General features: G+C 36.0%; 1 protein-coding gene across 4 annotated transcripts in view; it reads left to right on the forward strand.

The window, feature by feature from the left end:
• The window catches only part of LOC105227207 (calcium-transporting ATPase type 2C member 1), a 110957-nt gene that overhangs the window by 64952 nt on the left and 32994 nt on the right, over nucleotides 1–13011 (forward strand). Inside the window, exon 1 of one of the 4 annotated variants that reach the window (XM_011206440.4) lies at nucleotides 8116–8468. The exons of 2 other annotated variants lie outside the window; for them this stretch is intronic. Coding sequence is in view for 1 of the 2 variants with exons in the window: in XM_011206439.4 (XP_011204741.1) it covers nucleotides 12133–12168 (36 nt within the window). In the remaining variant the exon portion in view is untranslated. Of the gene's footprint in view, nucleotides 1–8115; nucleotides 8469–11603; nucleotides 12169–13011 lie in introns of those variants that run through there. One more of the 4 variants, XM_011206439.4, reaches the window with a different exon arrangement.

Raw genomic sequence — 13011 nt, forward strand, 5'->3', positions numbered from 1 at the left:
CAAGTTTTGCCGCACGTTAAAATCCTTTTCAAACAACTATTAGTGTGGCGGAAAAGTATTGAACGAACATTTGGCGCGTAATGCATAGCCGGCATTTGCCACACATATTGCGCATTTCTATGTGTATGTGTGTGCGTGTTAGTGTTAGTGTATAGACGGCAACTTTTTATGCCCAACTAAGCGCTATTTGGCGCTACTTCCGGTTCGCTAAGCGCACAAGCAGCTACATACATACATAGGGGTATATGTCCTATATATTTGCTGCTGTGTTAGTGTCTAGCACGAATTAGTTTACAGCATCTAAATTCATGCATGTGTGCCTGTGTTTCCTACACAAAATGTTGCAAAACGCTTACGCCGACTTTTACTGTTCATTTGCTTGCAGTTGTTGTTGTCGCTTGCCGCTACCAAATACGCCAACATATCGCCACTGATTATCAGCACGTGCCATGGCGGAGCAAAATATGTTGGCAACACAGCTGTCAACGCTGGCGCCGCGGCTGCTGTTGGTCGGGTTAAGTCTCTGCGTATTGGTTGGTCACATTGGCTTGCCACTCTTTTTTTTGTTTTTTTTTTTGGACTCCACCGACTCACCCACTTTGCCTGCCACTTCTAATGCGTTTGCCATCTTTTTGCATTGAAATTGTGGCAGCAGCTGCGCCACTGAATGCGTTTGTTTGTGTTGTTGTTGTTTCTATGTGTCACAACAAATTGCACACTCAGACGCTGGTCGTCCACTCTTTCCTTCTTCACTTTATTTGCTTTTAGTTGGATTAAATTGCTTGAATGAACAGTTGATTGGTGCGTCAGTTGGTTTTCTCGTTTCGTTCAGCGCCATCAGTTGTCAGGATGATTGTAATCGTCATCACAATTGCTTGGATTTCAAGTGAGTAGATAGAAGTATTTTTGGTATTTTTGGAATTTGGAAGCAATATTGGCTAAAGTGTTAACTTGAGTTCACTTTATGTGGAAATTGGGTTTGGATTTGTCTGCTTTTATTCTACATTAAATTTGCTCTTATTCGTTTAATTGTTGCTACGATTGTTTGAGTTGGTTGAGTTGTAATAATGTGACCTAGTACTACAACTCAACCCACTTAAGTTGTTAAAAAACGCTTGTTCTTTCTTCTTTTAATAAGTTCGGAATTTTCGACTTCTTTATAAGCGTTTCAACCACTTGGGGAATCTTTTTGAAGTTCATAGTTGCGAATTCTAATTCGAAATACCAAGTCACGTGAAGCCCTTTCTGGTTTTAATAAAAAATTAGGTCTCTTCTGATTTCATATGTAACTTTTCGAATACTTAGCCATCATACACTCTAGATTCCAATTAGCTGAACTATCTCGATATCAGCATTGGCATTAAAATCGTTTTGTATTTATTTTATCCGTAGTAATATTCGACATTACCAATACCTTAAGAATATATGGACCATTCTTCGTAGAGTAAATATGTCTGCTGAACTCATTGCCTCATCTTATGTTATCGTTTTCTACGCTAGAGCGCCATATATTTAATGAGGGAGAATTGTAAGAATTTTTTATCTTATATGTTTCGTAAATATGTATTTCTAACCCATGCAGTCCGGATGTGTTGTCGTTTTCCTCGCTGGAACTCTTTATATTAATTGAGAAAGAATGATTAGAGTTTTCGGTTCATTGTGAGTTATTTTTTTTCTGGTAATATTTGCCTTGGCCAATATCATAAGATTCATATACCCTTTGAGAATATGCCTTTCAAGCCCACAGCTGCCTCGTGTGTTGTCTTTTCCCAGACGAGAATATCATATATTAATTGAGAATTTATTTTTCATCTCGAAGGGATTGTTTTTGTAGTGATAGATCGCCAATGTCAGCTGCCTCGTGGGTTATCGTTACCTACTCCGGAGCGCAATATGTTCCCACACTGGAACACCATATATAATATGTATTAATTGGGAGTGAATGATGAGTATTTCTAGTACATCTCGAAGGGATTGGGGTTTCTGGTGATATTTGCCTTCGCCAATGTCATACTTAAGATCCATAAAGCCTTCGAGAATATGTCTTTCAAATCCACTGCTGTCTCGTGTGTTGTCGTTTCCCAGACCGGGGGACCATATATTAATTCAGAGAGAGTGTAAGATCCGTACAGCATTCGAAAATATGTTTTCCGAACCCACAGCTTCCTCATGTATTGTCGTTTCTCACAACGGAGCACTATAATTATAATTAATTGCCTTTATGCGCATTTTCGGTTCGTCGTGAAAGAACTTTATATTTCAATGCGAAACAATATTTGTTCAATGACCAAAGCTAGTCTTGTTGACTTTCTTGATTCCAGATTGATTGATTTTTAGTTTTATAAATTTGGTAGTTGAATCGCGGAACACGGACTATCGTGGAAATGAACGTATTATCCGCTTACGAGATCAAAATCCGTATATTCTGCAGTTGGCTGCATACACCAGCAGATGAAATGCATTTTACTCAACTCTATGGATCTATTATGAAGAATTCCACTTTTTCATACATATACTAATGGCAAAAAATATGATTTCTCCTTTTAAGTCAGTATACTGCAGACTTTTTATGCTCCATCCATACCAGTATTCTCTCTCTTCTATCTTATCCTCTACTTGAAAAACTGACACTCGACCAACCATTCATCATCGAAATTTCGTTCGTGCTGGTACACAGCGCTGACAAACAGTCCAGCGTTGCCTTACTGGCGAGCTAATGGGACATAAAGCGCAGCTTTGTCATCTTTAGCGATATTCTTTGCGAGTGAAAAGTTTGCAGAGCAGCAGTCAAAGACAACGCTGCGACATTTATTGCACAGTCTGTGTGTGTAGTTCTGGTAGCCGCGTTGATGGAGCAGGTGTCAAGCGGTCTGCGGGCGGCGCAAGTGCACCATTGAAAAATGTCATTTTTCACACTTACGCCTCACTGCGCACCGCGCCACATGCCAGGCGTGGCGTTGAACAAATATATATGTGACACTTGGTCGCGGGATCCAGCAAGAGGAGCAGCACAAAGACGCTGCCACTAATATGGCGCTGGGTTGATGCGTTTTATGTTTGACGAGCGCAAATGTCGCAGCACCGCAAAGCGGCGTAAATACTGCTACAGTTTAAAGAGGAATGGCGGAGGATGCTGCCAAATGCGAAACGAGGCAAGTGTGCACAGTGGAAGTGCTTAACAAATTGACGCATTTGCGCCGTCGCCGCCTGTCGCTCGGCTGCCGGAAATGCTGTAGCAAGCAACCCGCCGATTTCTTGCACTAAGCTGACTAAGAGTGCAAAGTGCAATGCCGAAAGTTGAGTACAAATTTGCAAAAAACGACAACAAGTACAACAAGCGGAAACAAATGCATATTTTTAGCAAAAGCTGTGGAGCTGCGAAAACAGTCGGGGTTGGTGGTGAGGCAACGCTATATAAATCGTGCTGGTAGACAGTTCGTATGTATGTTGCACGAGCCGGGTAGTGTTCCAACTTGATCCGTTGTGCATCGATAACGAGCTAACAGTTTTTTTCCTCTATTTGTGCCGAAAGATGGGAGATCAGAAGATGGCGTCGGCACTTGAATTGAAGTTGCATGCGAGAGATAACGTGCGATGGCGCTGAAGTGGCAGTGAATCCACTTTTGAATAAGTAAATAAGCGAAATATGAGCAAATAATGTCGAAAATAAGTGGAATTAAATAAGAAATGGTGCAAATAAAGAAAGTTTGTGGAACTTGAACTTCAACTTATTTAATAGATAATGGAGTTGTGATTATTAAAACTACGCGGGAAGCAGGTTGCATTGAAAGCAGCTTTAAAATTATGCACTTTTATAAAATATATATTGAAATAATGGGTATTATATACATTTGAAGGTAATTACAATACCGAAATTTTCGTATCCAAAACTGAAATAACTTTTTTTTAATTTAATTGCAACAAAAACTCTCGATTTTGTATGCAGCATACTGAATAACCGCCTTTAAATATACTAATCTGGAAATATTTCTTCCGAAGGATCCTTTTTATGGTCTTAGTGACATTATGGTCTAGTCGGTACAGCGAAGATTTGAGTTTAGGAACCTGAAAAGTGTATAATGAGGTTCAAACCTCGGTTCGACATCGACTTTTTCAATTGCATTTTTGTACACTTGGATTATGGTGCCGCAGAGACTACTCTGGGCGGCTTTTTCGAGACGACAAGATATGTAAATCGAGGGGAGTCGCTGAAGAAGAGGTTCTAGTGAAGTTAGGAGAGTCACGGATGGGAAAGTACTAAGTGGAGAAGTAGGGCATCGAGCTTTTTCTTGGATGCGTCGAAGTTAGGAAGGAAGTTTGAAGGTGGAGTTCTCTGCTAGGAGACCTGTGTAAGTCTTAGCTTTAGGTCAGGAATCTCCATTGCCATCTTGCGTTCTAGCACTGGACCAAAGGATCTCGTGTGTGCTTAGCAGGCGCTTCTGTGCTATTGCAAGATTCTTCAAGCTATCTCTTTCTCTCTCTCTCTCTCTCTGTTAGGATCGACCTCTTAACTTAACCTAACCTAACCTTAAAATTCACAGAACACCAATTCGACAAATGATATGCTGGCTTCTGGTTCTTGTGCCATTGATATTTTTGTTTTTTGCAAAAAAATATAATTTTTGGAACGAACGTATCGGTGGAACCCTTCATATCCAAGTGTGTTGACTTAAACGTAAGAGAGGTTGATCATTTCGGTTATCGCTCTTTCGATCTCTCTAGTACCAATGCGCCTTTTTGACATTAGCGTCTCCAATATACTTATTCCTTGATATTCAAAAGTTTCATTGTAAAAATATAGTCTCTTACAAACGTCATGAATAGTTTGAAAACATTGGAAATAAAAGCTCATTTTTATAATAATTTCTCACAAAAATAATCAGACACGGTCAACTTTTAAAACCAAATCTGTCCTATCACTTAATTTCAGTTTTTTGGTTGTAAACTGATTATGAATAGCTCTATTAAACGGACTGTCCATATTTCGTTCCCGAGACAGTCGGCTGTGTATAACCGAAACGGATTCGAATTTTTTATCCGGTCAAGAACTGTCAAGTCGCCAGAATTTTTCCACTACAACAACAATAAACATACGCATTGGCCGGTCCCAACATTTTTTTAATGTTAGTTGAGGACAATCTATTAAGCGGACAACTCTACTAACCGGCCAGAAAAGTTGGTCACACTATTGTCCGCTTATGGAAGATTTCACTGACAAAAATCATTTCGAAGCGCTTAAACTTCGATGTTCAATCCTAAAGTTGTTAAACGGGCTTAGAAATCTTCTATTTCTACAAAATCTCTCTCTTTTTTACTGTCAATTATCTAATTTTCTGTAAATAAAAGAAAGCAAACAATAAAAACTGCAATCGTTGAAAGCGAAAATCGTTCAATTATCTGTATTCTATAAAATATCGAGCGCAATCAGCAACAAAGTCAATTATATGTGGTTATCATTAAATAGTTTGCATGACATTGCATGTCACATTGCACTTAACTCACGCACGCATGCGCTCTAAACAAATTGCTTGTCGACCACAAGCAGAAAAATAATTTTAAATAATAAAAGATTGAGTGCAAATTTAATTAAGCCGTTTTGTAGTGCTCAAGCGGCCACATCCGGTCCAAACTAAATGCAGCTGGCATAAGCGAGCGTTATGAAAATGAGTAACAGCAGTCAGTCTATATGCATGTTTGTGCTAATTGAAAGTCACATACCAGTATGGCATACAATTTATTCAATTGCAAGCGACATGCGATATATGTATGTATATATGAGATATAATTCCGTTTTAACTTCAAATCGATTTCAACCGGGCGATTTATTTGCTCAAAAGTCAGCAAAAGCTGCACAATTTTCTCTCAAATAATTTTTCCAATTTTCATTTCATTTCTATACATTTCCATCAACCGCTTTGTTGCATACACGCTATTAGCCGCCACAACAACAAAATCATTATTAAACAACCATAAATAGCGTCGTGTGCCTCAACCACACCGCAAGCAATTAAACTTGACCTAAAGCCAATGTTAATGCGTGTTCGTTTGCACTTTGCATCGCCTGTCGCGATGTGGCTTGTCTAGTAGTGCAGTCTACATGCGCACGCTCGCGCCTCTACATAGATTTATACAGTAGATACACGAATATTTGCCGGCAAATAAAACACACATACATCACACCGCCATCGTGCCACCATATAAAGCCGGTGGGACTGGTTTTATGCGTTGCGGTGGCGCGCCGCGTCTGCGTCAACAATGCCACACAAGTTCTAGGTAAATATTATGACTGAGTCATTTTGAGTAAAACAAGATACAAATACAACAAAAATGCCATACTGACAGCCGTAGGTTCCGGAGTGCTGAAAATGTTAGGCAAACCTTTTAAACTTGCACAAAATTAGTGGCTGTTTGCGCAAACGCTGAGTACTCGGAGCATATTTTATGCACTCAATTTCTGAGCTTTTACTCTTGCTCTTCGTTGTTTAAATTTTACTCTTTTTTGTCGTCTGTTTTCGGTATGCGATCTTCTCCAGCTCCCCCACTCAATTTCATGTTTTACTTTGACGAGATGAATGTGATTTACATATCTGCAACTGGATTAATATGCCTACAGCTAGTGTATAGTATATAATTAGAGCGCACAGTGTGTTAATGCCGTGCTTTGGAAAGCAAAAAAGTTATTTTTTAATAATTATCTAAATACTCAAGTGTTCTAAAATATTGGAATTCAGATTTTCTTTAGATGGATTTCTTCCTCAAAATGTATCCTTATTGATTTAATTAAAATATTTCTAACCCTTCCTAAATAAACGGTATTTTTTTAGACAAGTGCTTATCGAGAAGAAATAAGAAGCATATAATAATTTGCTGTTATGGCCAAAAATTTGGAATTATTAGAAAGGTAAAGGTTCTAAAAATAATATCGGCCAAGTGTTCGCCGACTGACTTACTGATTCGAATAAATTCCAGTTGGGATGTCTAATTTTAGACCACTGCATACAGAGAAGTATGTCGGCAATAACGCGACGAATATTCCCCTCTAAGGCGTGAATTGTCTCTTGGCCATCTGCATAGACAAGCAACTTCACAAAGCACGACCAAAAATAGTCCAGTGATGTTAAATACCATGAATTCGGAGCCCACACCACAGATCTACTGTGGGAGATAACGCGCTCACAAAAAGTTTCCTTTAATAAAATTATTGTTTCATTGGCTGTTTGTAGCGCCGACGGAACCAAAGAGTGTACACAACAAAATACTTCAACTGCGGCACGAAAAAGTCATATAAAGAAAGAAAGAGCCATGACTAATGACTGTAACAATATTTTAAGCTTAAGTTGCGAAGAAAAATGGAACAATGATTACCTCTGGCAAAAAAGCACACCAAATACCGGCTTTTTGAGAATGCAACGGTGTCTCAAGAATGGCTTGTGGATCATCATCATCACTCCAAATGTGATAATTCCACCAAAAGTAGGCGTCGTCGCTGAGCAAAATTTTCTTGCGAAGTTTGGAGTCAGTGAACATCTCGTTTTGGGTGTATTCATCGGACGTGACGAGCTTGATGATCGTTTGACTTAAATTCTTGCATGAGTTGGATTTTGTAAGATCCTTAACCAAGTTGCTTGGCCAAAATCTACCATAAAGTGAAAGCAGCAAACTCGTAATTGCGCGTTCTCTAGTGCGTCTTTGAGAATGCGGTGTGAAACCGATCCGGTTGTTCGAATTATCGATTGTGTTAAGTGAAGCGTTTTACTATTTTCAACAATATGAAAAAGGTCTTGCCAGTGTCCCCTTACTAGAATATTTTTTTTTTAACAATTTTAAGGCCTTTACAAATAATATTTTTCTCCGAAAAGTATTTATTTTTGCTTTTATGACAAATAATTTTCTTATATTTTAGCCACTCATTAAATTAATATAAGAAAATTTGTAAGACAACACACTTTGCCGCTAAATACTCAATGTATATTTCAAACAAAGAGAACGTATATAAATATGTAGCGCGTCTAGCAGCTCTTTGCGTACTCTTTCTATCTCTTTGCTTTACTCTTTTCACACTCATTGACATTTCATTTGCCAGTTGCGCTCATTGTAAGCGCCTGTGCGCTTTGACAGTTCACAAAATTAGACAGTTTTTCACTTCTGGTCGCGAACAAATGTGCGATTACCAAGTAATTAACTTGTAATTAGTTATCCGCTTTTCTAGCACGCGTGTACTCACATATTATTTGGCTACGTCGACGTGTGACTTTTTTTGACGCGTCGAATGTGTGCGCACAAAGCAAACATACGTGCAAATTGTGTTTACAAAAAAAGAAAATACTTTGGCTGACGTGTGACTAAACAATTATCTCACCGGCTAAGTGATTTTGTGGTTTTCGATACTTTTTATAGTGTGACGTAGTGCGGAGAAAGCAAGTATCAATAAAGTACTAGAAAACAACAAGAGTTAGCAGCCAAAACATGTGAGTATATATATGTACATATATCTACTTTTTGTCTGGCAAAACTTTGATTTTTTTATGTTGAAATATTTCTATTGTGATTTGATTGGCTCTCTAAAGTCTAGACTGAGTAAATGTCAGATATGATAGCTGTACGTATGCGCGTGTGTGCTCGCATTGCTTTGATTGCCTTGTATAAGTGATCTGTCTGCACACCCACATCCATACATATGTATGTATGTATATTTTAAAATAAACATTCCTACATTGTTGCAGTTAGGGCGGCCTCTTGCTATTGTTTAGAGATCAGTGCCTCTTTTGCATTACTTCGTTACGCTTCGATTGATTTCTATGGCAGCCAAGTGAGCCGCGTTGGCGTATTCCTTATGTCCAACCGAACGCTACATCTTCAAATTAATAAAATTCTTGTATAATACAACGTTCCCAAACGCTTTTCGAAATCATAAATTTATCAGCAAATTGCCGTCACTGACCTCAGAAAAGTGTATGAATTTATTGACGTTTTTTTTCTTCCGTTATTACCATAAATCGTAAATCTCACCTCTCGCTCTCGCTAAACAACGGTTGTTCAGTGAAAGTTGTATTGCGCTCTTTTGAGTCACTCATGGCTAAATTTAATGTAAAATTCTTCCACGTTATCCACTGTTTATGAAGTGAATTTCTAGCTACAAACGTGATCTGCTCATCAAAATTTTTACAGATCTGATAAAAGTTGTGTATATAGTGCCAAATATTTAGTTTCAGTATATTGACTGGCGTGCAAAAAGTAATAAAAATTGTTTTTGTTTGTTTAGAATGCCACCGATTGCGGAGAGTGTTGCCAGATTTTTATATAAAATGTCTAACTTTTATTTGAAAAATGATTTTTGTAGTGTTTGTTAATTATCGTCAACAGCCATTCAACTTATATAGAACGAAAACTATATAAGATTTTCGTGAAACATATTTTTCAGTATCATTAGACGAGCCAAGGAACTATTTAAGGATTTTATAATATATTGTATATTGATGCTTTTAGTTTGCATAAAAAATTTGGAATTTATAGTTTTTTTATTAAATGACTGCAGGCGATAAATTTTAAGACCAGTCGTCCCATTCGAATCTTTAGAATTACATTTTTAGCAAGAAGAAAAGTCGGTAGTGTGTTAATTAATGTTTGGAGGCTAGTGCTTATTTCTTATATTAGAGCTTCTTATGATACTGAAAAGTATGTTTCAGAAAACTTCTTTTATAATTTTCATCCTATATAATTAGAAATAGCCCCTAACTAACCTTAGCGCTAGCCTTATATAAATTCTAAAGATGTAAAAGTGACCGTTAGGTGCCAAGTAAAGTTTTTCGTACCTCTTTATAACCAAGAAAAATTATAATCTGGCAACACTCCATCAATCACATTACTCAAACCCACGAGATCCAAGCACTCTCTTCTTACGCTCTCGCTCTTTCCCGCGCATTCCCGTGCTCATTTATAACGCTAATTCACACTATTTAACACTCTTTGCCTGCGCCAAGCGCGCTCATTTCTTATATTATTGTTTATTCAAGTGTTATTAATTGAGTTGTTGTTGCTTATAGTTGTGCTGATATGCTTGACTTCTTCGGGCCAAACAGTTTGTACCATGCTCTTTGTATACCAAGCAGTTTGATTTAGCCAATATCTATTAGTGTATGTATATCAGACGTGTGTATGTATGTACATATATTTGCTTCTGACATATTGTTCACTGAATGTGGAATAATTTCACTTGAAAAGTGTTATCAGCAAAGAAGAATTGTTGTGATTTTGGTGTTTTGTGGTTTTATTTATAAAATGTGTCACCTTTTTGACAAAGCAAGTGCTGCAGCTTATCAGTTTTAATGGGAATTTGTACCACAAAAAAAATAAAAATAAAAAAAAAAATAAAAAATAAAAAATAAAAAACACGTTTAATGCCAATTAGTCCCAAAAATATATCAATTTACAATTAAAACTTTTATTTTTGCTATAATGTGTCTAATGGGTGCTATTCTTTCGCGGCGCTTCTTTCTGTATAATTCTCAACTAATTTCTAGTTTTTCCTTAAATTACACAACTGTTCTAAAATATGGTTATAAGTGCCCTGGCTACTGTAAAACTTTTAGGTAGCAGAGTCCAACCAGTCAGCTCAATATTCCCTTCAAACAGCTGTTGAATGGTTGTTTAAAGATTCGTTAGAGCCTGGTTACAAATCTCACCAGAAATATACCAGTTTCGAACTAGTTTAAAAAGAGTAAAAAATGTATGACTAAAAAAAAATTATAGCTTTAAACCACTATATTATATATTGCTAGAAGAAAATCATAAAATATATTATAAACTAAAAAATATTATAAGTGGTCCAAGACTGTGCTCTTTCAAACTAGTTGCATAAAAAACTCCATATTTCCAGTCTAGATATAGTACCTAGAAAAAAATCATATACGAAATTTAAATAAAAAATATCGTAAGTGGTCCAAGTCAGTTCTTTTTTAAACTAGTTGCATTTAAAACCAATATTTCTAGCTTTGTACTGTTGTTTTTTATTGCTTGTAAGATGCTTGATTGTAGAGAATTCACTAGTATTTTTTAAGTACTTACACTTAAGGCGACAGCTATGCAAATACCCTTTAGAAATAAAGGAAAATCATAAGTGGTCCAATACGAACTAATTCAAGAAGAGCAAAAAAAATTAAGACTAAAAAAATTAATTATGGCTTAAAACCACTATACTATATATACCTAAAAATCATTAAAAAAAATTGAGTAAAAAATATCATAACTGGTCCAAGTCTATTCTTTTTTAAACTAGTTGCATTAAAATCTAATATTTTCAGCTTGAAACTATTGTTTTTTAGTGCTTGTAAGCTGCTTCATTATAGAGAATTTACTATTATTTCTTAACTACCCGCCACTTTAAGGCCACAGCTATGTACATATTCTTTAGAAGGCCGCTCTAAGCCGCCCTAATACTAAGAAAAACAATTAATTTTTTTTTATACAATTTTTAATATTTTTTTCGCGTTTAATTTGCGCTCACTCTATTCATTCTCTGTGCCCCTACATATGCATATGTACCTACATAGATATCTCACTTGGTGTGCGCTTCGGCGCTGCTCATACAGTCAGCTGTTGGCTGACAGTTTGCTTGCTTGGCTATAAACTGTGCGCACAACATGTAAATCTTTTAGTATTTAAAAAACTTTTGTTGTATCGGAACCTGTCATTACAAAAGTGCCGCGTTTTGATGACTTTCCATTGAGCGCTCGTTGCCGACAAAAGCATCAACTTTAGTTCCACTTTTTGTCTTAGTGTTAATTAAATTTCGTGTTGCTGCGCTAACTGCTTCGGCGGCGCGTCTTTTTAGATCTAAAAATTTGTCGAAATGAAAGTGTTTGTGTAGCTAATTTTTTATGGGCACTGATAAAAGATACGCACATTAAATGAAAAAAAATTTAAGAAGTTCTGCTGAAGAGATGTGCGCTGAAAGTTTCGAACTGCAAATAAAAAGTGTTTAAAGTCATGTGTGTAAAGAAAATTGTGGCGAATTCATGGTAGCATCTTAAAAAGGATACAAATCAAAATTTATAAGAAAAAAAGTGGGACTCAAAGTGTAAAAAATTCTCAGTCTTAGTTTAAAAAAGAGCATTTTAATTAAAAAATCTAAAAATGAAACGTTTGGAGGAGGAAAAGGAGTGTTATAGTGTAAGTTTAATAGTAGATTTCCCAAGCAAAAGAACTGTGCTATCAGTAGAATATGGCTTCATTATAGCCTAAACGCTGAAATATGTAAAAACGATAAGAAATTTCTTCGATATTTTCGAAAATATTTTCTTTTATATAATAGTAAAATATTATTGAAATTTCTTTGCTGAAAAAATTAATATTTTCGAAAATAAATCTGTCATAATATTTTTGGAATTTCTTTTGGTGAAAAATTGAAATTTTCGAAAATAAATTTTTCATAGCATTGTTGAAATTTTTTTTGGCAAAAACATTGATATTTTCGAAAATAAATTTTAAATAATTTCTTTAGTGAAAGAGTTGATGTTTTCGAAAATAATTGCTTAATAGTGTTATTGAAATTTTTTTTATTTTTCGAAAATAAATTTTTCAAAATATTATTGGCGAAAGAAATGACATTTTCGAAAATAAATGTTTCATAGTTTTTGGTAAAAGAATTGAGTATCGCTACAATTTTTGAAGATCGGACCACTATAGCCTATAGCTGCCATATAAACTGTCTGTTACAACTAAAGTCCTTATATGGAAATGTGTTTTATTTGACCAGATATCTGTATGAAATTTAGCGTAGATTATTATTCAAGGCAAAGATACAATCTCTGCAGAAATTATTCATATCGGACCACTATAGCCTATAGCTGCCATATAAACTGTCTGTTACAACTAAAGTCCTTATATGGAAATGTTTTTTATTTGACGAGATATTTGCACGAAATTTAGCACAGATTTATATTTAAAGCATTCCTACATTTTCTGAAGAAATTGTTCAAATCGGACCACTATAGCCTATAGCTGCCATACAAA

This window comes from Bactrocera dorsalis, chromosome 5 (genome assembly GCF_023373825.1).
Source record: "Bactrocera dorsalis isolate Fly_Bdor chromosome 5, ASM2337382v1, whole genome shotgun sequence".
In the NCBI taxonomy this organism is placed as follows: Eukaryota; Metazoa; Arthropoda; class Insecta; order Diptera; family Tephritidae; genus Bactrocera; species Bactrocera dorsalis.